Here is a 27,734-nt window from a genome sequence, read left to right on the forward strand (position 1 = left end):
ATTACAAAAGGCTGATTAACACCTTTTGCAGCAAGTTTATGCTTTTGTTTTATTCAGATAAATCCTAACCAACTTATGCACTTGACAAGACATTGTTGATCTTTTGAAGAGTGCAAAGTTATGCTGCTGTTTAAACATCAAAAGTAATCCTCTGAGGTATGTTTATTTAAATTCCAGATAGAGCTGCTTCTGTTAAAATAAAAGAAAACACTGAATTTACACTTAAATGTGAACCATGTGTTTAGTCTTTCAAATGTAATGACCTATTCACAAGGCTAAATATACATGTACACAGCTATGAACTTTAGTTCAATTCTGACTCCATTTATACTGCATGGAACTGGTCAGTTAATTTACAGTTCTTTCCAAATGGGGCATTTTTATTAATTCTTTCATGCATCACAAGATAAAATTGTTTAAATGATATAACCCTTTGTAAACTTAAATGGTCTCTCCCTAATAAAGAATTATCTTGAGTGGATATTCTACAGAAATAAAGAGTGTGACCATTATAATCACTGTTATAAAACCAGCATCAGAAGACAATAACAATTTCAGCGTGGGAAAGGCTTGTTTCTAACACAAAGCCATTTGAAATTGTATTGTCCATATATATGATCGAAATAAAGATCACTGGTGAAATGATATTTGATTGTCAATCACTCGTGTCCTATTGGGCTTTCCATGGGTGGTCTTCATTGATTGGCGGTTCAAATGTCAACCAGTAATGCTGATCAGCGGCTCTTTGTTGGAGATGCCATCTGTGCACCAGATGAGGCTCGGTGATGATAGTTAGAATTTATTGCTGTGTCACTGAGCGAAAGTGGAGGGATTAAGTCCCCCACCATGTTGTGTGGGGTTCCAAAAATACACGTGAGCTGTACTGTACATCCATATTTCTTTGGGAGGTTATTATTTACATGCCCTGAGAAGTACCTATGGTAAAATAAATGTTAAAGTACATGCACATTTTTGGATGTAATCAACTTAACAGGTTTGATCCAGTAATCTGTAATCTGGATTGAGATTCGCATGCAGTGATGTCACAATGCAAACCACAGATGTTGATAAGCAAATTTGTACTAACCTATATTGTGGCTATTAGACTTGCTTTTTTTCTGTACCTGTGTTCGTACTTGGTCACCCTTATAAAGGTCTGTAGTGATTGATAACTTTCGTTTGAAAGTTTCTTAATGACATTTAAGTTATAGAGCATTTATTGATCAGGATTGATAGAATTCAGTTAGACAAAATTAGTATTAAATTTTAAAACAACAATTGATATTTCATTTAAAATGGGTGAATGCACATACATGACTATATGACTTTTACTATAGCAATGTGCAATCAAGGTCAGGATAAACATTAGGCATGGGGATCAAAACAGGTATTTTTGTTGCACCATACCCTGACCTTAAAGTGATAATGTCTTGCATGGAATTTTTATTTTTTGGTCAGGCAAAACCTCCAAATCTGGCATTATTTTAATTTTAGCACGTTAGGTGAGTAAAGGCACAACGAAATATTTAAATTGTATTTTGATCTTCTTATTTGGCCAAAATACATGCATTACACAAGCATTTTTAGAAAGAGCAACAATTTTACCATTTTTATGATATTTTTGAAAATGTTAGCTGATGTGCATTGACTGAAATTTAGTTTTGAATTAATTGGGTCAGCCATGTAATCCAAACTGGAAGATGCATTGCCAGCATAATGGAAGTAGTACAGATACTTAGTGACATACTTTTCAATGCTCAAAAATCTGTTACACTTCAAATTTATATCAACTTTATGACCAAAATTGGCATACTATATTGCAAATTCATAACTTTTCAAACACTAGATATGTAAGCTTAATAGGTCTGATCACAAGCTTGTAAGGTATAAACATCTGGACTGCTGCTTTAGTGATTTTCCGTGCCAACCTACATTGTTATAAATTTGACTTAACCCTTCACCATCTTGACAAAGTGTTGTTAAGTATTGTCTCAATTTTTTTTCTACTGAGTGTTTAGGAGCAAATATCCGTGAAACCATAACAGCGGAGAGTAACACACATTTTGCATTTTTAATTCAACCAGATTGTGGATATATTTTTAAGTAAATCAGAGACATTTTACTCCAAATTACCATACTTAGGAAAAAAATTGAATACATGTTTTATATGTCTTTTTTATTTACTTGTGTAAATTTATTGTATGTATGTGATTTAGGTTTGTAACGTAGCTTTAAAAAAAATTCAGTCATATTGTTTCGATGTCTGCAGTGTGGCAGTTTATAGTGATCTCTAGCACTGAGGCATCATGCTGCAGATGTGTAGCATGATATCCCATCCAGTCACATTATCCTGACACCAGGCCACCAGTCCTAACACTAACCTCATAATGCTGAGCACCAAGCGAGGCAGTTGTTAGTACTGTTTTTATAAGTCTTTGGTATGGCTTGGCCGGGGATCAAACCCAGTGCCTCTTGTGTTCGAGGCAGACACTCTAACCACTAGGCCACCGGAGCAGTCTGTAAATTTATTAACGCCTTAACATCCATTTGTTTCCATTTGTTTAAATTTTTGCAAATTCCCCATTGTTGAGGAGAAAACTGTTGATGTCCAATGGTTGTAAATTTTGACAGGTTATTGTTAGATTTCAATTTTTGGACAGCTCTTGGCATAATACTTATAGGCTTATGGAAGGAAAATTATAAGTATGTAATAATGAGACCATGATAAATCCAAAGAATTTACATTACATCTTGAAAATGTATTTTTCAAAATATGTCATGCATACCTACCAGAAGGACAAGGTTCAACAAGGGTTTATTTTGACCCACTAATTGGTGATAAAGTAAAGTGTTTGTAAGACTATTTGATATAGTTATTATGTATCCACAGCAATGTTTGTACACATAATATAATGAAACTGTGAAATTAAAAGTTAATTTTGTTCTTAAATAGGCCTGTGTTCATACAAAAACCCAAATTTTTCCAGATTTCCACATGTTGTGTCCACAGAAGCTAACAGCATATTCAAGGACATGTTTGATATTTTTGGACAGAAGATACTTTTTGTAACCATCTAACTCATGTAAATTTCAGGTTCTCATTTGCACTTATCACTAGCAAGCAGAAAATGAAGGCAAAATGTATCACATAGACCATCTGCCACTTTGGTCCTGATGCAACTAGGGTGTCACTTCACAATAACAAATGAAGCCATTTTATGTTTCTATCAACAAAAGTGACATTCAGATGTCAATAGCTGTTTGTATGGGTGAATGTATTTTTATTTTTGTTTCTTTTTCAAGTCATTGTTTGCTTAAATTATAATAAAAATAAAGATAAATATAGAAGAGGCACATTGAGCAGTACAAAAAGAAGCAGCTGATGATGCTGTTTTTGACTAAAATGGAATGATGGCAAAAAATAAAATCTCCATGCATTTTTTTATAACCTGATCATATTAAGTTGAATTTATTATTGATATTCTACTCTCCTGTAATTTCCAAATAGATTGGCACATAGGTAAACAGGATCATAATATGAATTACACAGATTCATAAGTTATGAAATCAGTACTGAATGCATTAAACAGAAATTCATAACTCATTAACACCCTTGTTCATTTGTTTCAGTTTCATGAATCGTTTTACTCCCTAGTTTTGAAGTATTATCCATAGATCAGGGGTAAAGCTAGACTTTTATTTTAGAGAGAAGTGACTTCTTTTGGACAGAACAGGGAGAAGTGAGGGAGGCAATGTCCACCATTATTTCCCCCATTTGGCCTGCAAGTTCATTTATGGTTTCAAACTGATTTTATGATATAATATCCAGATCGCCAATTCTATTCTTTAAAAAAAATGCTATTTAATTATTATTGTTTAAGTTTTGAAACATGTTTACATGTTTTTATTATCAAAGAATAAATTGCAAAAATCAGGCAGTGATTGTTGACAACTTACTCGGGAAAAGGTTAATGATCAATGAGCCTGTGAGTGTGCAAGAATTTGTCGTGTTAGCTTTCCTAAAAGAAGGGAAGATTTAAATTTTTTAGGAATCTTAGTTGCCCACTTCATGTGGTAGCATGATCCCTGTTAGATGAGATTTAAAATATACCTACTCAGTAGCTAACTGGCACAATATAAGAAACTATTGATTGCAGCAAATTTCAAAGAAATATCTTAAAGGATTATTGTGCAGTTTGTTTACTTTTAGTTCAACAATGTGTATAAAATCAGTTGGGGTTTTTGATAACAAAAGAAAGAAAACAAAACAGATGAACATAGTTGGGGCACAAAATAGCATTTTCCAATGTGTCATGAAATTGGGCATCCTATTATATTATAGCTTCAGTTACAATTCTAGAAAGGGGGAGGTAAGGAAAATGGGTTTCACAAGATTGTGTCTTATTTTATTTTTTCTGTTCTTTTATATTTTATTGGATTTTTATGAAAGTACTGATTTTCATAGTATTTTCTTTCAGTGCGAGAGAATCTAAAAGAATTGACAAAGCAATATGACAAATCTGAAAATGACCTCAAAGCTCTGCAGAGTGTAGGACAGGTAAGTTAGTCTGAAATGAATATGCTGTTAGATTAAAATAAAAAATAATATTAAAAGAATTTTTCTTATAATTGTTTTGTTTTAAACGGGAATAAGGAAATTCATGATGAAAGAAGATATTTATATTGTTGACTTAATTTTTTTATATGCTATCTTCATTGTTTGATAAGACAGCTAGTCTGCGTAGTTTAAAAGAACTTCACTGAGTCAGTATTGTTCCTTTTTATCTCCAGTGATTATAGATTAAAAGAGCTTATGGGATGATCTATTGTCCATCGTCAGGTAATCTGTTAGCACAAGTTTACTATACTGTTTCTCCTAAATTACTTGAAGGAATACGGAAAGAAGGTGAGGCCTGATAGGATGTAGAGGTGTTCCTTCCCATCTGCTGGACTGGTTTAGTCAGTCCCAGCTCCTAATCAGTTTTATTATATTTGTAATTCATCAGAAGGATCATGTTGATTCATTTTTTTCAACTAATCACCATATCGTGTTAGTGAGAGGTATATATATCTCTAATTGCCATTGCAACGGGTATAGCTAAAGTGGTGGTCATGTGACAGTTATTCATTTTGTCAGTGCCTTTTATTACAGTGGGTGCATTTATTTTCAACCTCAATTCATGCAGCTGGGTTTTGACTGATACAATTGTCATGCAGTCGGGATTCAGCTAAAATGGTGGTAAAAAGATAACAAACCAAAAATGTTCCTTTTTTAAATATGTTATACAATCATAATATCTTAGGAAAACTACTACTAACTCGCAACTAAATCCAGCCTCCCAGGTTAAAAACTTGTAGCTAAAAAGCTAAAAGTGCCCACCTAGGTGGTGGTATAGCAGAATGAACTCCTTTGGTACCGGGATTGTTGCCAAATCCCATGAATATATCAGCAACTACTTCCGCTTTTGTCAAGTAACATGCTTTCATCAAGAGGGACTTTGCAAAAAATCTTCTACCAAGTTTCTGGAAGCTCGTCACTTACAAGTTGGAGGAATCTTGACTTCAGAGGGAAGTATGTTCATTCAAATGACGACAAAGTTCTGTCTTTTCAATTAAATCACTTTGTCATCACTTGATAATATTTATGTAATTGCATGTGTAGCCACATGACTTCACAATAGTTCTGGCTATAGTGATAATCAATATGTTTATGCAAGACTCTAGTTGGCTGTATTTCCGCAACAACTGGGTACTTGCAGGTACGTTTTCTAATCCCATGCTTTTAACATCTGGGTGCCAAGCTTCAATGATATTTCCTGTATAGGTCATCATAAGGAGCCTTCCTGCAGATAGTATTGTGAATTGATAGTATATATTGATGCTTCATTGCCTTCATTAGGCCATGTGCTAGCACTTCATAGTTGTATACATGTCACTTTGTTTTACCTTTATAGAACATCTATGGACCTATTCCTACTAGTAGATTGTCTCATAATGGATATCATAGCACCAAACAGATGTCTCAGAAAATACTTAATCACACATATTTGGATGCATACATTTTATATGGGACACAAAAAAATCACATGGGAGTCCTCCATATGAACAATAGCTGGGTGGCAAATTTAAAGGCTTTGCGAGTCCACTTTAGCCATTTGCTGAGTAGGAAAATGTGTTGGTTGATTAATCATTTTAGCTGTGCTGATATTTACAATGAGAGAATTAAGTGGCTGAAAGACTCCCAGATGTGTATGTTGTTATTTTAAGAGTACATCAAAATAACATGATGCAGAAGCTGGGCTGCAAGTTCAAAGACTTTGACTGGCTGCTGAGCGGTGGGAAAATGTGCTGATATTTAATGATTGAATTCTGAGGCAGAAAGACCCCAAGATCTACATGTGGTTATTTATAAGAGTACGTCAAATGAACAATTTTAGCTTTCAATATTGTGTTCATTCCAAGTGTAGCTGAATAAGCAGTGCATATGACCTTGAAATCAAGACATTCAGCATGTCTCAACGACTTAGACAAAAATTCCGTTTGCAATTTAGATAAGTATTTTGGTGTTAAATGGCAAATTGATGAAAATTATAACAAGAATCAGAAGAGGGCGGAAGTTGCTAGAACTGATGGTTTGGATGGAACAGTAACCAAGTTTAAGAAAGTGTGTGATGCTTGGCTTAGTGTTTGGAGTGTGACCTTCCCTTGGATTGACAAAATTCAGTCTCACTCTATGGACAGACAAGAGCTATATGTCAGTGGTGTAAAGAATGTGAAAATTAGACTTAATGTCAACCAATCGTTCTTCTAATCTGCAATGTTCCTGGGAGGAGACTGCAACTTTTGCTTGTGGGACTCCTATTTTTTTACCAAAATGGGAGACCTGGGCTCCTAATTTAAGTCCTAGTGAGACCCCAGCCTATTTTATATGGTGCTTCAATTCCTATTCAATGTGTTTAATATAGAGAACTTGTTAATATTATTGTAACACTCCCTCTCTGGTTGGATAAATCTGTATAAGCATCTAAACATTTGGCCTTCCTATGGGTAAGCTATTACTAGAATTTATTTTTTTGCTTTCCAATTTGTACATGTAAGTACTATAAGCGATGCTCCAGTGATTTTACATGGACAGGCAGTAAAAAATTCACATGCCTACAGGTCATTTGTGATTTGGATTGTTTATTTAGCATCACTTTTAATTATTAATATGGTGGAAGATTTTGCACCTTTACAGGTCACATGCACCTCTGAACAGGGTTTTATCATAGTGGGTAACCCTGCATGGTTTTTTTAACAAGTTCAAAGCAGAAACTCGCTCCACAAAATGTAAATGTGGTCTGCTCTAATTTTTCTTGCAGATTAAAACCCTGGGTGAGACCTGTCTGACAACCACTCAACATGTGTCATTTTCTGTGATTATCATTCCTGCAATACTTGTCAGACATAGCCTAATATGGAAAGAAATTGGTAATAACTTGAGGGACAAAAACATTACTTGCACCCAACGGTTTGCACCATATTATTCCTGGGCAGCAGCAATAAGCATCAGTTACAGCCTCTCTTATCAGAACTACAGACCAGATACATGGATCAAACATCCTGTAACCCCATCCCAACCTCAAGAATTGGACTGTGTCATGCCAGCCAAAATGGTCATGTTCCTTCAAGACCAGGCTTGGCCATATAACTGATCAGAATGGGCCACAACCATAATCGATCATCCATTATCTGGCACCAGAAAACAAACTTGGCCAGTTCCATGACTCACATAGTGGTGCCATGCTCTTCCCATGTATGATGCCCAGTTTAGTGTAACCACAAATTCACTACATACTTGAATTAATATAACTCCCATAGTGCTGCTCAGCACTACCTGTGGTAGATGTACAGTTATAGAGACACCCTCATGGATTTTTCTTTACCACAATAGTACTTCAAACCTTTTCCAGCATACAATGTCCATTTTGAGGCCTCCATTTTCAAGGGATGTCTCGTTACTGTCCCTCAGGCCTCTGCCACCAAAGAGACTCTACTTAGTGCCAATGTTAGAAGTAATGGAATCTGACTTGTAAATGCAGCAGAATTTAAGGGCAACCATGATCGATATTCTTTTCCAACTATTTAGCATTGGCAGATGATGTCAACTTCATTATTTCAATCAGTTGATGACAAAATGGGCATTCAGGTTCCCTCATCATTTCGGGACTGAATATGTCATCAGTTACGAGTTCCAGGCATCTACTTATGTATTACTACTGGTATATTTTATCACAGATGCCTCTGGTTTTCCATGTAAATACTCTTTAGTTGATTTGCAATGTCATGATCATGGGTGTATCCAATATTTTGATGGGCCTTAATACGCAGACAACAGCTTGTATCCTTCCACCATGAATCTCAACTTGATAATCTGGTGCATATACATAGGAGGGCCCACTTCATAACACAGAAGTACAAAATCCTATGGCCATAATAGCAACTATGAACTTACATCAGATGGAAAAGATTTAATGCCCTTAAACAACACACACACACACACACACACCCCCGGCCATCTTCGAGACCTATCTTGGCCTAAGGTATGCTTGCAACCTCCATCTGTTGACCGATCTTAGTGGTCAGTTTGACAAAATTCACTACAGATCAATGTTTTCAATCTCAGTTATAGTGGTGGGATTTACAAGGCAACCAACAAGTTCACAGTAATGTCCTTTGAGTGTATGCTACTGAGAAACAGTCCTTCATCTCCTGAACTAAGTGGAAGAGTCAGAGGGAGGTCCATCATTTCTACCAGTTTCCACAAGACCATCCCGATCTCATTGCCATACATACTGGCCCCACATACCACTCTTATCTCAGAACCTGGTAGGAAAAAGACTCTAGTCTAAAATATTTCATGGCTGATTGGAGAAGAGTTATCATGGTATGTGAATTCGGTTTCATGTTCAGCACACATGCTAAGCCTTTGGCCACAGCTCTTTCACCTACACTGCAGCTCTTATCATTTGATCCTAAACCTAAGCGCATTCAGTCAGCTCTGTTATGCTCATGGCTTTGTGATGGAATACAACAATGGACCTTAATGTGGTCTTTTGTGAATACTGTTCAGTTGGTCTGGGCTTGCAAGAGACGTAATTTCACACTCCTCTCTAATGGTTTTCAGAAGTTCTGATTCATCCACAACAGGTTAAAAACAAGCACATTTTAGACCTCTCACCCTTTCAAGATTTAGTTGACTAGGTCTGGACTCCATGTTCAGGTAAAAAGAAGTTGTTCATTTTGAAAAGAGATTTGAATGCATGCCATGGTAAGTTCAGTGCCTCTTTGGAGCAATCCATCTGCTAGAGTATTCATTCGCTGGCCGAGTTTTACTCATTGTCGCTTTATTGGGCTCTCATAACAATGCTTATGTTGTCCAAGTGGAGACCAAACCTTGACAATGGGACCAACTTTCTCAATCAGCAACCATTACAGGTTGCATCATGAAGGCACTTTGGACTCGCATTGGCAATACATTTACAAACACATCCTCTGGCAATCGTGAGCACAACAGATGAGAACACGGAGAGCTGGGGGGAGAAAGTCTCCTTCCTTTCTGGAATGACATAGGTTTGAGGCCCTCTCAGGATTTCACCTAGCCATTGGCTTCTCCAGTTGGGTTAACTAGAAGCTGTCTTACTTACCTTAGGAGACCAGAGGTGGCATCTCTGGGGTAAACGGATGTACCTCCCTCCACCTCTTACTCTATTCTCCTAAAATACATGTATTATGATTGTGTAATGTATTTGTTGTTGTTGTTGTTGTTCTAGGGTTTAACGCCATTTTTCAGCACAAGACAGGCTATACATGGCGGCCAGTATAACTGGTGGAGGAAGAACTCTGGAAAACCCAGGGAAGAACCACCGACCCACAAGAAGCTACTGGCAGGCTTTCCCACGTACCCACGCTAGCCAAGCCTTGGACTCGAACCCACGTGTAATGTATTTAAAGAAGAAACCAATTATTTTCAATTGAAATGTTTCTTTGTGAATACTTACCTAATCATAATGCATATACATCCTCCTAGCCTCCCTGCAGTTACAGCCACATAGACAGCGTGCTGTCTGCTTCAGTAGTAACTGAGATATTCATGGGATTTTGTGCCACTCATTGTACCAAGAGGAGATCACTCTGCCTGATCACCAGGGAGGGCTGGATTTGTGAGGTTTTAGTTTGCCTAAGGTATTATGATTGGGTTAGTATTTACAAAGAAATGTATTTTACTTTTTAAAAAATTAGTTTCTGTGTGCAGATAGGAGTAAAAACTAAGAAATGACCAGGCAACTCTTTTGAAATTGTTATTATTTTAATTTAAAATTGCTGTGTTTTCTATTTTGTGTAAATAAATGCAGATAGATTTTGTAATGCTAAGCACAAAACCGTCAAGGTATTATCTAGGTTAGTGGTTCCTTTGTTGTCCTCCCAGTGTATCATAGTGATAATTTAAATTTTAATATGGGTTGGATTATGAGGTCATCCACCTGGTTAACAAAAATTTTTAAAAAATTGTAACATCAATGTATATGTCCCAGAATGGCATCTCTGTTTCCCAAAGCTGTTTCTTGGGTTAGGTGCTAGCCAAATTGAGTACAGTTGTCTCAACTGGTGTTAAGTTCAGTTCATTATCAGACTCATTAGGCCCTCAAATGTGTATCCATCATGAGAGATAGTTTCCATATTGTTTGGAATGACCAAGCCAGTTGGAAATAATTCAGACATGATTTTTCTGTTTTAATGCAGAATTCTGCTATTATCCTGACTTGAATCAGATTTTTCTTGATATAGTCTCCGATCCCATTTTTTTAAAACGGTCTGTCTGGTCTCAATCTGCAATGACCCTTATAAATTATTCATTCCATATATTAGTTAGCACATGACTCTCATAAAGAGTATTCTGATTGGTCAAAGGTTTAAATTCATCCAGTGAATCTTTGTGTAATGGAAACTGATGGCAATGGAAAGAAGAAGCATGCTTGCAAAACATGGCATCACGAGTTGTTTAGAGAGAGCATGACACAAAAAGTTTAGATAAAGGTTTAAAAAAACGTATGGAAATGGGAAATGGCTGGAGCAAAAAGTTGATGGAAATTTAGTTGGTCAGTTTATAAGAAAACTGAACGCCAGAGGATTGGCATTTTGTGACCTCTGCAAGAATGATCTGAATTACAGTAATCACAGTTGGAAGAGTTTGGAACAGCACCTACAAAGCAAGCTGCGTATGGAAAAATCAAAGCTCAGAAGGCTTCTGGAAAAAGTACAGTTAATTACTATAAGAAGAAAGGGAGAACAGATGTAGCCGTCTATCAAAATATGCTCACTGCATGTCGTCAATACAAGCCTGGTGAAAGGAAAAAGACTCATTCAGAACGAAAAGAAATGATTGCACATTGAACCAAAAAAGTCAGTGGTGACAAAAAGGAAGGCTAATTTAATCGTGACCAAAGCTGCAAAAAGAGCTAGACTGGCATATCAACAGGTTGTGTCCATTGGTGAAAAAGACAAGTGAATATATGGGATTATTTGTATATAGTTGATGTACTTGGGTGTTTTTTTTACAGATTTGTTATGAAAAGTGAGAAGTATAATATATTTGCTTCAAAAATTGACACAATTATTGTGACTAAATTAGGATGTGAACACTGACATGAGCATGAAATAACTTAAGCGTCAATAGTATTGGAGAACAAATTCATGAGACTATAAATAATGTGAAATCATTGAAGTAAAGTTGAACATTTTTGGTAAGTTTATTAGTTTTTCAAATGATTATATTGCCTTTTTTTATGATCATAATTTGCACCAGGGCCCCCGGATCAAGGGTGCTGCCCCTTGAGACCCTGTTGGTGGAGGACCCTCACCCCCACCCACCCCCTTGCAATTTTTTCAGCTTTTTTTTATGGAAGACCAAAATCATGTCTGATAATTGGATTGAATTCCTGACTATATATCCCCAACAGATCCATTGTTTTTTGGTCCAATTGTAGAGGTGTACCTAGAACTCTGTGTTTCTTGTCATCTTTCTTGAGATGTTCCATTCTTTTGAAGATTTTATTGCATTGATGGCAAGACACTCTTAAAACAATGTGTGACATCAGTGTCGCTCCAGGGATTGGTGATGTTTAAATGCTGCTGCACATGAGATACATCATTGATTCATTTTTTATATGAAGCGGTTGTTTTGCAAAGGGATCACATCATGGTTTATGTTTAAATGCAAGAGCAGTAATAGGAAGGAAAGTGTTTTAAAGAGTTGATTAATTCCAGTAAAAAACATCAGGGTCTGACCATCCAGGTTCTCATGGAAAGAAATAAATTAAGTGAAAAATACTTGTGCTTCTATTTAAACAGAGATATTGATCCCTACTGGCTGTAGAGTGTGCAATTGGTGCATCTAATAAAATCTTCTATCTTTCCATAATAATGTTGCTGCTTGAGAGCTCTGGATTAGATTGTATGATATCTATTATCTGATACTTTACAGAGTTTATATTGTGGTCAGATTAGTTGTGTTTAGACCCTGGAGTATACATTTTGTTATGGGTATCCCAGAAATGTTCTTTTATTCTCACTTGGAATTCCTTTTTAGTCTTGCTTTTACCATATAGATGATAGGTGTAAAATGACACTTAATGTGCTGCAATGATCTAATTTTGTAAAAGTGTATCTAGCTATTTAAGAAGTATCTTTTTCATGCAGAAACTGCAGTCATGGGTTCCACAATCTAGTGCTTTGTTTGCAAATGTTTTACCCATCAAGCTGGGGTGCTTACTTGAAAACTTAGATATTATTAGTTGATTGCTTAATTAGAACAAATCCTGTGTGCAAAGATGGTTGATTTTGGAATATCTTTGGAAGAGTCAGTTGACAATCAGCCAGAGAGATCCTAATGCACACTGAAGAGACTAATTATCTTTTTCATGTGTAAAGATAGCTGGCATCACACAAATAGTTTTTATATCCATCTGAGATGGATTTAGTAGCCCTGGACATTACTTTTTGCTTGGTTTGGATAATGCTTCTGTTAAAATTTGAGTTGGATAGACTCTTCTGTCATAGAATTGGATGACATTAGAGGCATATTTCTCATTGTTTGACTATTTAATACACATATTCATCTAATTCATGATAATTGACTGTAAAGACCTGAATTTTTTACAATGATATAGATGGTATTAATCATAATCATAATAGCAATGTTTATATGTAGGTTTACAGTAAAATCAAATAATATTTATTGCTATGTCAAGACTGGATCGAATTAGTGATACTACCAATAGAGAAATGAGGGTATTGTGAATGTGGTACCATGTTATGACAGGGAATGCCAGATGCTTCCTCGCGTAAGTCTCTCAACAAGGAACACCTTTTGTTCTTGCCAGCAGAAAAATGTCAAAGCAATTCAGAGTAACAACTAGAATGAGCAAAGATGATACCATTATAATTCGTGAATCTGAGAGTTACTAGTGAAAAAGATGAAGCCAGGGTATTGATCTAGCCTTGTTTCATACTCTGCATTGACTTACCACAAGGGGCACAAGTTACAAGATTTTATATATATATATATATATATGATTTCAAAATAAAATCTTGCATTATCTCTTTGATTGTAATATATATAGTTATAGTGCAGTTTTTAAGCGAAGAAAAGTTGGAATCTCTTCATGTTAAGTAATTTAGTAGCAAAGAGGTAATTGATTTTGGTCATTTTCCAATTAAAGACACTGAAGCTACCAATACCCAGGTGAGAAAAAACTCCAAATAGACGGAATAATTAAAAGCAGTTAACATTTATGGCTGTGATCAACAGATTTTCATATTTAGCATTATTAGAATACAAATATACCTGCATCTATGTAAGTTAAAATAATCACAAATGCTTGAAATTATGTGTCAGAAATAAAAAGTTAGATTATTCAGTTTTTTTATGTCATACTTTTGTTCACTTCAATAACTGTAATAAGATAGATGCTTCCAAGTTGACCACTTTGGTAGTGCATATATGAGAGTGTAGATCTGCCACTTGGATTCATTAGATTTGATGCGGATTGCATTCAGTTAAGCAAGAGATTCATTTTATTTTTTTTAAACACAGTTAAAACAGCCATTTTAACTAGTGACTCGTATGGAAAAATATTTTACAGTTTATAAAGACACCAATTTAACAGTTCAAGCGAGAGATATGCACATTGGGAGCAGAATTGTGGGCATTTTAATGGGTGGTGAGCCCTTTTTTCTCTTTATACCACTCTGGTGGCCTAAGTGGTTAGAGCATCTGCCTGGATGCATGAGGTTGCAGGTTTGAATCCTAGCAGAGTCATATCAACGACTTATAAAAATGGTACTTGCAGCTGCCTCACTTGGCACTCAGCATTAAGAGGTTAGTGTTAGGTCTGGTCAGACTGGTGTCAGGATAATGTTACTGGGTCAGACATCATGCCACATGTCTGTGGTACTCTTATTAAGGATTAGTGATACAGTTTAATACAAGATTTGTTATGTTTAGTACTGAGATTTAAATGACACATATAAACTCTTATTTTGGATTACTTTCTGCTTGTTACACATAGGTGATATTTTATGTCATCTGCCTTCTTTTTTCCTTGATAGATTGTTGGAGAAGTTCTGAAGCAGTTAACTGAAGAGAAGTGTAAGTCTCATGGATTTTTTTGGTGCCTGTTTTGTTTGATGGAGTCAAAAGCTACAACTGATCTCTAGTCTCAGAAATGTGCATGAAGTTTAATAGGATGAATTCACATGTACTTTAGAGTTTAATTCAGGTTCTTCAGTAACTTTTAGATGTTTTAATTTCCAGGTGTTAAATTTTAAAGTAGAATAAAAAGTCTTTCTTTCTAACCTACTTGAATAAAATCAGCCAATAATAACATCCATTGTTAGTCATTCTGGTCAAGTTTTGTTACATTATGGAAATGAGCCATCCATTGTGTCAAAGTCCTTGAGTGTTTCACTTAGGCTTTAGTAAGGGGAATATGAATCATCATCAAAATGGCACTTTAAAAATTGTCTCTTGGTCAAGAGGACACCTTACTTTCTTTTTTATTGCTGCTGTCTCTCTTACATTAGAGAGGGATACAAATTGGGACCTTAAAAGAGGAAAAATGAGCAGAAAAGCCACAGAAATGGTATGGTAAGCACAGAAAAGCCTTAAAAAAAACTTGGTGCGAAAGGAAAATAACCAAGCATCCAAACAAAAAGGCATGGTGCCACACCATGCTAAAAATAGCTAGAAGAAACACTATCCTTTTGGATATAAAATTTGTATTTTCTTTTCATTATTATATACCTAACAGTTAAGTTAATATATTGTTTTTACAAGTGATATCATTTCACTCTTGTTTAAAGTGTTTTACATTAGATTCATCTATGTACAGTTAAGAAATTATGATCATGTTCATCTGGACTGTTAGCTACCAGCCTAATAGAACCTTTATACTTGTGATAGCTCATTTATCCTCTGAAATCAGATCACCTTCTAATTCAGATTAGATCTTTCTTAATCCAGTTAATGATGCATAAAATGATAGATTTTACTGTTCTCACAGTTGTAGACTGATTTAAAATATATTTAGATGGCCTTTATTTAAAGGGGTCATTGTGACTTATTCTTAACTTCATTCAAACTATTCTTCACTCACTTGAGTTCATTATTCTGTCAGTTATTGTGAAAGCCACGAATGGACCTCGATATGTGGTAGGATGCCGTAGACAGCTGGACAAAGCTAAGCTGAAATCTGGAACTCGGGTAGCTCTGGACATGACTACACTGACAATTATGAGGTAATTAAGAATAATGCAAAGATTTCTGTTGAGTTTTGAAGTTCATTGTACAGTGACACATTTTTAAAAACTCTTAAAGTCCAACATATGCAAAGTTGTAGACATAAGATTGAACACTAAGAGTCTACGACAAGAACCAGAAAGTCCTGTGCACTGGGACTGTCACTATTAAGAGTTCTGTAATTACTGATTTCTTTGCTATTTATGATCTTGTCTAACCAGGTATTATTGATCCACATTGTTTGGTATCAATCCATGGTATGTGTAACTGGCCAAAACACTGTCTTGGCCTTGTCTGTTTAATTGAATGCAGCTATATAAAACTGGTCCAGTTAGATTGGTTGTTACATTTTACCTAGGAAAGCTGTTGGGAATAATCACAGCAGCATCCAAAGACAATGATACATGTCACCTGTAAGTTCTCTGTCAAATACTTTTCCTGATCACATTAACATCAGGGGCAAAAATAAACCTCTCATTTTATCCTTAATCCAGAAATCCTGGAAAGACATAATTCAGTCTTTCCTGTCTGTGTATCATATAGATGAAGGTACAAAACCATTAGTCATTACCTCCCCATGCCATTGCCATGCAGCTACCTATCGGACATGTTTACTGCTTTAAGGTTTGTTTATTGCTATCCCATGATGCCATTTAGCCTCCCATACTCCACAATTATCTTAGTGCTTTTCAACCATCCATTGACAAAGTCATATAGTATTCTGTAAAAGGTATTTGCTACATGTTACAATAATTATTTTGTGAAATTAAATGTACATTTGTTCACAGCTGTGAGCTTCAGTGTTTTGACCTTGTACACTAACATGGTATTGTTGGTGCTGATTTTTGACTAATTTGTGCACACTGCTTGCATTTTTGCTTCTGGAAGTAATGAATGTTGCTTCTTTGTAGAGGTTATTTTCCAAATTTGTCATTCTTGTGTTTTAAAGTTGAACAATGGCAACAAAGTGCAGTGAGTGCAAGAGATTGATACATGAAGTTATACATGTCTGGCATGCTGCCAGTCCACTGTTTAAGGCATATCCATTGGGGAAATTCATTGCCAACCAAAGGGGTGATGGCACCACCTTGTCCATATATCCATGTGTGGTTTACAGCAACATGGATGCATTGTTAGCAGAGGACAACACTTACAATGAGTGTTGGGAAAATTTCAATCACTTTTTATATTTTGATCTTGCTATGGAGCAAATAGGATAGTTTCAAAGGATCCATGGAGAAAATTTATTAGACTTTGTCGATATCCAAATGTACACCAGCACCATCTGCAAGCCAAGACTATAAAGTAAAGGCATTGGTAGATATGGAAGATGAAGACAATCACTTTCCTGTGTACTGCTGCATTTAGCAAAGGTATATGAGATTACAGACCATCTTTCAGAAAAGATCCAGGATCCTCAAATCTTGTGTGTCTCTGGTGGCAGCATGCCAGACAATCACAAGACCAGTTTGACATCAGCACAACCTCATCAGCATTTCGATTAATCCACCCTGTTTTTTTTTATTAGCATGGGCAATCCCCTTGTTTCCTTGTCCAAGTAGTGTCATCAAAGGTGCAGGAGTCTAGTTTGTCTTTCATTTAGGGAATCCTATCATTTTTCCCCTTTAAGGGTGTTTTCAGTAAAGGTAGGATGCTGATGTATTTTCTCCTTCTGTTAACTGGTCTAATAACATTAATGTGATTAGTGGAGGATATTGATAGGGAAAGTCATTTTTTTTAAAAACATTTTAAAATCATTATGTTTCTTCTAGAATGCTTTCCCAATCACATCACTGTTAAACCCTCCCACCCTTCACATGTGAGCATCCTCGATGTATTGCTTAAACTGGTAAACATCTGCCTGATTGGTAACTGCCTGGTGGTGGCAAGAGGAGGTAATGAGTAATGGGTTATATGTTACAAGTAGCAAAGACAGAATTTTCATCTTTCCATGATTGCTGGATTTCGGAGATATTTCCTAACATTAATGTGATAGGATAAGTATCCTCCAGGAAACATGATTTACTAAAGATAAGTTACTTTTCTCCAGTTTAAACATTTCAGATGCATTTTTCTTTGAGTAACAACATGGACATAATGGAAGTAGCCATATTGAATACTTAACAGGTCACATAACAAGCTATCTTATTGGGAAACTAATTTGACTTGCTCTGGGCTATAGCTCTTTCATCTGCAGGAGGGCACTAATTCAGATCACTGTTTTTGGCATATATCAAATTCAATGTGGTATGAATTGAATTGACAACCATTCGATAGTGAAGATGAGTATTTATTAAGAATCAACAAGTATTGCACCAGTGATGCAGTCATATTTACAACATCCATAGTCAATATTGTTTGATGAGCCAGATCAAACTTTGTAAACCCCAAATTGTTTTTGACTCCATTCATGCTGGCTGTGTATCCCAAAAATATTTAGAAAGAGTGCAAAATTGGGTCTGTAATAAATATACAATGGCATACTTGTTTTGTTCGGAGTTGGTCCAAGGAACTTATTTGATATGGCGTACAAATATGTCTCAGTCTGACAACCTTCATATAAACCTACATTACGTCAACATTTATTCTTTCTGCAGACTAAGAACAAACCGTATGTATAATTTTCTGTATAAACATGAACATATACAGTAATTTTATATACTGGTCTTGTTGTGTCTCGCACAAGTTGTGGAACACATTAAGCACTAGGTATGCTGTTTTCTGGCATAATACTTCCAGTCTTTAAATTAAACACATCACTGAGTTCTTGTTCCTACAGAGAAGTTTGCTAAACAATGTTGAGGGCTCAACAACCAAAAATTAAGCCCTCAACAACCAAAATTAATCCTTGCTGTGAAAAAAATACAGACCATATCGACAAAACTTGTGCTGATTTGAAAACTTTTCATATGCACACATACTAGAAAATTACCACACAAGATATCATAATATAGATGTTAAAATTCGTAGTTACGTGTTTTCACAGGCATAGCTGACAGGATTAAAGATTTCTAAAAGATGCAGATTGTGTCTTTATACACCAGGCATTTGCAAATTCCTTGAGAGTGCAGACTGGATAAGTGATTTTTAACGATAACCTATACAGCAAATTAATTGATAAAACCAGGTTACAGGCAAAATCTGGCCCACGTGCCATATTTTTGCCCACCCAATTATACACCTTTCTGTAATACCTGATAAGCGTTTTGCCATGTATCTTTAAGGGAAATGTTCAAGCATCTATCTTCACATGTGGTTGACAATACTTTTCAGATACCTTATCATTTTTTCATGTAACAATCATCAATTTCAGATATTTGCCACGAGAGGTAGATCCCTTGGTTTACAACATGTCCATTGAGGATCCAGGTGATATTAGCTACAACCAAGTTGGTGGTTTAAGTGAGCAGATCAGAGAGTTAAGAGAGGTATATATATTTTTTGATGACAGTTACTGAAGATATGCATTTTCTTTTGTATCAGGTAAAATAGCATTTAAACTTTTCTGTAGTCTGTATTAACCATAAATCAGAAGGTATTGTGTTACATTCAACAATTGTAAATTTGGTTCCTGTCTGAAGCCTGTATTTTCAGATAATCTGTTTTGACAGAGTTTTCTCAGTTGTTTACTGTTTTGGTAAATACAGTCCTACCTGTTTATGTCGACATCCTCGGGCCCGAGGAAATATTGTCAACATAGGCGGATGTTGAGATAAGTGTGGGGGGGGTCTGAAAAAAAGTTAAATTTGTCAGTAAGAGGTGACCTGTCATTAGTGAGTAGCATTTACACCTTGAGAAAACAAACAATGGAAATTTTGAGTACATGGAGACAAAACCAGTGTGAAATTCACTTGTATATCGACAAATTACATTTTGGTTACCTTTGTGTAATAAAATCCCCAATAAAATATTGCATCTGTCTCATCCTGATATGAAAAACATTCACTACAATATTCAGTGTCAGTATTCAAAGTTGGCATTAGCACATGGTTACATAGTTGTTATTTACATGCTTCAAGTACATGTACTTAAATTGGCCTAGATTTTGGTAAGTCTGTTCCAATCTTATTGAGGCTACCAAGGGATGGGGCTATTCACAGGCAAATGAAAACCTGTCAGCAAGTTGGTTTAAACAGTACATATATTTAGTTACAGAAGTCATCGTGAAAAGTACATAAAAGCAAACAAGAGATATGCGGCTGATGTGATTAATGAAGGCATAATATTGTATACATTGACACATGCTGAATAAAATTAAAAAGGAAACTGTCACAGCACTATAAACTTGTTTTAATCACCGATCACTTTGGAAAATGCAAGAATCAAACAGATTTCATTGCTTTTATTTAAGTTGCCGTGAGATGCCAACTTTATAGGACCAAACAAAAGCCTGTTTTATTATCCAACCGCGACATTAAAGCCTGGAGGTAAGATCAACTAATTGTTGAATAAAGTAAAGGTTAAACTGGCTGCTTGCCGACATAAATGATTAGGCAGGAAAAGTGAAGCCTGTTGGCAAGATCAACTAATTGTTGAACAAAGTATGGGTGGGAACTGGCAGCTTGTCAACATAAATAATTAGAAAACAAAGGATTTGTTCACGCTGGGACCAAGGGCTTCTGTCGACAGAACATTTATGTTTTATAATAACATCGACATAAGCATGACAATTTTGGTAGTAATAGTAGACCAGGGGACCAGGACTTTGCTTTTTTGTCGAAATAGGCAGCTTGTCGACATAAGTGGGTAGGACTGTAGTAAAGCTTCAGATTTTTATGGTTTAAGGTAAGAAATTCTATCCATTTGGACCCATAGGAAATAAAATATGAGGGTTTTAGCATGATTGCTTGAGGTTCATTCTTAATAGTTTTGCTTAAATGTATTTGTGGCTTTTCCATGGGGTAAGACATGTTCAGTTATTAAAACTACCAATGTTCATACTTATTATTTCATTATTGTAAAGTGATATTTATATAAATGTTATGTGATTTGTTCATATCTTGACCAGTATGCATGCAGCATAGCTGCCAAGTGTCCCGTTTTTCTTGCTAAAGTACATTTTAAAATTAACAAAGTAATAAAAAATATCCTTGCAATTTTCTGTTTAGAACAGATACTTAGTTCCATTCTAATAGAAATGTATTACATATGTACAGAAATAGAGTTCTAAAATATGATTGGTTCATTCGAAATCAAGGTTACCATGCCTGTCTTTAACTGCCATATTGGGATTGCACAAACAGTTGCTGCTATCACTGTATCTCGTCTTCATAATATTCAGCTGATAATCATGTCAAAAAGGAAAGCAGAATATTCCGAATTTTCTCCAGGAAAGGCAAGAAAACAACTGGAAAGACAATTGTGCCATCTTGTTTAGGGTTGTGAAACCATCTGGTAAATGAGAAAACTGTTTTGCAAATTGTGTAATGTGATTTCGCTATTGGGCATGGAGGCACCCCAAATATACAAGAGCATGAAAAAGCTAATAAACATCAGCTTCATCATCAACAACTCAGCCTAAACTTACGATGTACATAAATACCAGAGAACCTTGATGTAATTCGATCAAAATTTGGTTTATTAAATTTCTGTTTGAAATGAACCTTCCTCTTTCAGTTACTAGTGTTACTGGAAACTTATTTCGCACATGTTTTCCAGACAGTAATATCACAAAGGATTACTTGTGTTCTAGAACAAAAACAGTTCAGTAAGAAAATCACACAGAATTCAAATCATCAGTGAAAGATGGTACATTTAAAATGATAATGATTGGAGAGAAAGAAAACAAGGTGTGGAAAAGGCTCCTATAAACAGCCTGGGTATAAGTGTGTGTTGTACTCTTGCGACTTCTAAATGGGCGCCCGAACGGAAAGGGTGCCCGTTCAGAAGGTGCAAGAGAGCATGCATCTCTGACATTAAATAATTAAGCATGGTACTGTCCTACTTTACTGATGGTTGTAGATGTTGTAAATAGTTACATATGCATTAAAATTTAAAAAATCAGTATTCCTGAAAATCAGTATTTTTATCATAAGCAGTCAGTATTGGGGGGTTGGTGGCAGCTATGATGCAGCTATACTTGATCTCATGAAATAACATGCTGTGTTGTCATTGATGTCAAAACTCTTTAAATTGTGAAATATTAATGGATTGGGACTAAAATGTTTACAAGAATGTCTGCTTGGCGTTAAACTAAAAAAGATTTATGAAACAAAATTTCATATTTCTGATGTTTCATGATTAATAAAAGGAAATGCGAGTTATGTAATACGTAGGTTTAGTTTTGAATAAAGTTAGTTATAAATGAATAGCACTACTTTATCAGATTTTGGTCTTGAAAAGCAAGACAGGTTGCAATATCCAGCCAACTGGCATCAGCTTCATTGATTTTAAAAAAAAAAGTCTTTATCTCCAGCTTTCCTCTTAGAATCATCTTCAGACGTTGGACACAAATGCATCTTTGAAGGTAGAATGGGTGGGGTGAGGATGAAAAATGTATTCTTAATGACTGAGTGCTAAGTAGCTCAACTGTTAAGGTCATGGGAAGCAATCGTTTGAATTTTAAGTGGTGTGGCAGTAATTACAATACTTTGATCTGGCAGTATTATTATTGCCATGGGAATATCTGCAAATGTCTAACTTGCAATTGTCAGTTTCTTTTATTTCTTGGGAAAAGAAACTTGTATCATGTGTCTCTAGACAAGTATTAGACTTCTTCCATGCGTACATGTCACATAATTACAGATGATGGATCCACATCACATGATGAAGTGTTGCATTTTTCAGAGTCAATTGTTAAGAGCTGTATGAGTAGGTGATATCCCCTGTTTGCAATCAGATAAGGTTTATTTGTAGTCTTTATAATTTAAAACAAAATTTTAAAATAAGCTCTATTGAGCTTTTTACCAACAGGACATTAAAACAATACATTAAATCATTCTTGATTTACAAAACATACAAACACAGCATCATAGATACATTTGGACAAAATACATAGTGCATGACTTAAAATATAACAAAGCAAAGCATTTAAAACAAGTCAGTAATTAAAAGTGAATTTAGTATTTAGGTAACCAAAAACACAGGTTAGGAAGATCTGAAGGATGAAAAAATGCCAAGTTGCATAAATTATTGGTTAAAGTACAATTTAAGACTTAAATCATGCTGAGAAACAGATTTATGCCTTGAAAAGAAAGGAACTAACAGTAAGGCACTTGATCATAAAGACAAAGACAAGAAAACAAAACAGTAACATCACAGGATGTGTTTGTCTGTGTGTTTCTTATTTGCAGATATTACATTTACAGCCTTTACCAATTAGGATAAAATTACAATTCAGATGAATTATAATTTGATTGGTCTCAAAAGTGATTAGATACCTCATTCCATAGGACACCTCCACACTGATATAAGTGAACACTTTTATTCATTCACCAATGAATTTGGAATTATTGTGTGTAGCAATCATTCCTCTCTACAGGTTGTATACATTCCAAATTTTGAGTGAATTCATCACATTCTACAGACATTCTCTGTACAACATGATATTATTTGAATGCATGTTGTTATTCACAATTTATTGTGACACTGCCTATTTTCACTTACTCTGTTAGATTCAGGTGTTCTGTTTGCAACTACTGAATTGTTAATTGATGCTTTTTTCCCATTCCATGTGTTGTTTCCATTTAAAATATCAACCAGATACATAAAATACAAGAAATTTAAAGTTTAGGGGAAGACAAGCACGAGTCTTGTCCAGTACGTACAAAATGTACTTTGTCTTTTCCCTGCAGTGTGTTTGGTACATGGTCAAAAGTCTGGACTGTAGTTCTGCAAAAAAACAGCCAAAGGGAGAGTCAAAATAAATGTCTCACAAAGATAACATTGATATCCTAAGCATACATCTAAAGTCTCTATCTCTTGTGGGGAATCTGCTCCACCACCACCACCCAAAAAACCATCAGCTACAGTTACTTCAAGGGAAGTTAAGGAAGATAATGTTGATGTTTTACAGTCTAGCACTACTAATTCAGGGTCACTTAAAAGGCTTTTATTAAATTTCTGTGTACCTCTTATTTGGTCACTAAGGGTGACAGAGAGAATGATCAGATTTGTAATAGATGTCAGTATTAGAGCTTGTCAGATATGTTTGAAGGTCTGAAATTATCAGCAAGTTAACTAACCAATTTTTTAAATGGGTCTCATCATCTATGTCTTCTGAGGGTTGAGTTCTTATCTCTCCAGATGTGCATACGGTCAAATTTTTTCATTATTTAATGTATTTGCTTGTGTGCATAAGTCAGGAGAAAGGTAATACATTGAAAAGTTGATACTGAAGCTTATTGTTGATGATAGAAGTGAACTAACAGATATGTGTAGCATTTTAATTTAATTGACTAATTTTACAAAAACCTTTGTTCAGCTAGAATACCTAGTGATACCAAGTAACATGTTTTGCTGTTCTTAATTCTTCAGAACTCCTTTTTGTACCCTGCCATATGATCTGGGTTTTGTCAAATTTCACCCTCAATCCAGAGCATCATGAGAATATATCTAGAACATTTAAAGCAGTTTCGATGGAAATGTCATCATCAGCTAATAAGAGAGTTGAACCGTCAACATATTAGATTATTACCTATTCAGATTTGTTGATATTTATACCATTTATATCTGAATTGTTTTTAGAGCAGTGCTTAATAACTCAAGAACTTTTATGAATAGATATGGGGAAAGGGGAATTGCCTGTTTGACAACAAACTGTACAACAACAAAAAACAATCAGCATTGACCATTATGTAGCATACAGATATATCTTGATAAATTGTTTGAAACCAATTCAAGATAGATGGAACAAAACAGAAAAATTCTTAAGACTTTTCTGTTAAGGACCATTCTGTTGAATCAAAGAAGCTGCCGCGTGTGTCAACCAGAATGAGGAAAAGGACGCATTATCATCAGCATAGATATATAGAGAGCATGTTTGCGGAAATAATAAAGTTGATAAAAAAAATTAAATGTAATGGTCAGTAAGAGACCTACTGAGCCATCTGACATACAGTAAGCACTTGGAAATGAGAATCTCATGAGGGACACAATCAAAAGCCTTAGATCCATCAGAACTGTAGTTATGTTTTCGTTTTTGTCAAGAGCCTTCTTTCACTCTTCAGGTAAATGTGACAGTAGCCTGGCAGCCATTATCTTTACAAAAAAGCACACATATATTTGTTAAAAATGTTCTCAGAAAGTTATGATAACTGGGTTTCATTGGATTCTCAAACATTTTAGACATGATGGGTAGAATGCTGACTGGTCTATTTTGACCTTTATCAAGAGGGTTTGTCCTTTTTTGAAAATATAACTACCCGGTACTTTTGTTTCCTTCAGACAAATAAAGAAAAATAGTTAACTGTAAAGTTGTTGCAATTATCAGATTTGTCACATATTAGCAGAGGAAAGGAGATGTGAAAGTTCTGATACAGGGATTGTTTACATACGTAATACAATATTATGTCATTGCAAAAACAACAATGTCCAATTTTCTTTTTACAGGTGATAGAGTTGCCCCTGATGAATCCAGAGCTCTTTCAGAGGGTTGGTATCACTCCTCCAAAAGGCTGTCTCCTTTTTGGACCCCCGGGAACTGGAAAGACTTTGTTGGCAAGAGCAGTTGCTAGTCAGCTGGATGCCCATTTTCTTAAGGTATCCTTTGATTTAATACTTTTTCGGGGCCCCAAGTGGCCGAGTGGTCTAAAGCACTCCCCGTTACAGATCATTTTCTTAAGGTATCCTTTGATTCAGTACTTTTTCGGGGCCCCAAGTGGCCGAGTGGTCTAAAGCGCTCCCTGTTACAGATCATTTTCTTAAGGTATCCTTTGATTCAATACTTTTTTGGGGCCCCAAGTGGCAGCGTGGGCTAAAGCGCTCCCCATTACGGGTCATTTTCTTAAGGTATCCTTTGATTCAATACTTTTTCCATTAACTGCATGATCTCTGATAAATAAAATAAGGTTCTATGTTTCTTTTAAGTGCAAGGAATGTGGTGCTTAGATTAACCTAGGACCACTGTCCCACTCTATAAATCCATACATTGCATGGTTTCCTCTTTTAATGTGTCATGGATTCCATTGAATTGCTTGAATTTTGTTTATTGTTTAATTATCTCTCACAATTTTATTACTTTGCGAATGAGAACCAATAATAATGTGATTTGACGTAATTAAATAGGCAACTTTTTTTGTTGCATTATTATGATACTTCTTAATGGAACGTATATTAGCTTAGCCTTACTCACAACCATCATTTACAATGCCGGTTGCTTTTAAAGATGGAGTATTATGCAGCTTACCCCCATGTTATTCCAGATGTACGCTGTAGCACTGTGGACCCAAAAATAAAAATTATAAAAAATTTAATTTAATGAAAGATTTAGTTTTGGAATGCTGTCTACCCATGATTTCTTAGAATATTTTTTATTTCTATAAATAGGTATTGCTCTATATTTAGCTTTGTTGGCATTTGTGGTTACAAAAAATGTTTAGGAACACTCCAGTGGCCTAGTGGTTAGAGCGTCTGCCTCAGATGCAGGAGGTCGTGGGTTCAAACCCTGGCCGAGTCATACCAAAAGACTTACAAAATGGTACTAACAGCTGCCTTGCTTGGCACTCAGCATTAAGAGGTTAGTGTTAGGACTGGTCAGTCTGTAATGTGACTGGGTGTGACATCATGCATACATGTCTGTAGCATGATGCCCCAGTGCTAGACATCACTATAAACTGCCACACTGCAGACTTAGGGGGCCCCGAGTGGTCTAAAGTGCTCTCCGTTACGGATCACTGCCATCTCACCTCTGTCTGCATGGGTTCAAGTCTCTGATTCGGCTAATATGGGTATGTGAGAAAGCTTGCTATTAGCTTCTCATGGGTAGGGGGTTCTTTCGGGTTTTTTTCCGGGTTCTTCCTCCACCATTACTCCTGGCCGCCATGTATAGCCTATCGTATGCTGAAAAATGGCGCTAAACCCTACTACAACTACAACTGCAGACATCGTAGCAATATGGCTGAAAAAATGTTAAAGCTATGTTAAAAATCCTAATCACACACATACGAATGTTTGGCTATTTTAAGGGACATAAATCAGATATGAATCCTACGAGGAAATATATGGACTTCTTTAATATTATTTGACTGTTTCTTTGTAGAGTTTTAAGCATTAATTTCAGTACAAAATGCCCATAAAGTTAATTGTTTAAATATTTTATGAATTTTAAATGTTGTTTAATCAATTCTACCTTCAGAGGTAGATCTTAAACATTTAGAATTCAGACTTCATGTTTAAATATTGGTATTTTTTGTGATCATTAAAAGAAACACAATTTGCAGTATTTGTTTAATGCACCATATTACCTTAACCATGGAAGCCATCAGTATTCTCAATACTTTGAAACTGGCACAAAATATTCTGTATCTTTCTTCAGGATTGTAAGACATTTTGGGAAAACTATGTAAGAATGTCTGTGACAGGTTATATTTGACAAGAAAATAAATGTAAGTTATTTGCCTACAAATTTAAAATGGTAATGAAAAGAAGATGTATATTGTCATAAATTTGTATGGATTTTCCATAAAAACCTGTTGTATTTGAAAAAATACAACATCATAAATTATTTTCATTTATGAAATGAAGACAAGTTTTTCATTTTGTTTTTGGGAAGTTTCAGTTTTAGTGCCTCAGAAAAGTTTATTCTATTATATGTATTTTGTAAGTATGATTGCCTTATATTTATATGCATGCTTAATATTAATGAAATCTTTATGAGATGTAATTGTCCTCACAATTTATTTATTTACATCTCTCTATAGATGGAAATTAATTGCTACAGTTATGTCAGGTAATTGCT

The 27,734-nt window shown here is 35.4% G+C and overlaps 1 protein-coding gene across 1 annotated transcript in view; it reads left to right on the plus strand.

Moving 5' to 3' along the window:
- Nucleotides 1-27,734, plus strand: part of LOC149805128 (26S proteasome regulatory subunit 10B) — a 48,982-nt gene that overhangs the window by 1,550 nt on the left and 19,698 nt on the right. The window contains exons 2-6 of the mRNA XM_089947702.1: nt 4,479-4,558; nt 14,650-14,689; nt 15,717-15,837; nt 19,152-19,266; nt 25,388-25,537. Coding sequence (XP_089803828.1) covers nt 4,479-4,558; nt 14,650-14,689; nt 15,717-15,837; nt 19,152-19,266; nt 25,388-25,537 — 506 coding nt within the window. The remainder of the gene's footprint in view (nt 1-4,478; nt 4,559-14,649; nt 14,690-15,716; nt 15,838-19,151; nt 19,267-25,387; nt 25,538-27,734) is intronic.

This window comes from Sinohyriopsis cumingii, chromosome 2 (assembly GCF_028554795.1).
Source record: "Sinohyriopsis cumingii isolate HCF-2022 chromosome 2, ASM2855479v2, whole genome shotgun sequence".
Classification (NCBI taxonomy): domain Eukaryota; kingdom Metazoa; phylum Mollusca; class Bivalvia; order Unionida; family Unionidae; genus Sinohyriopsis; species Sinohyriopsis cumingii.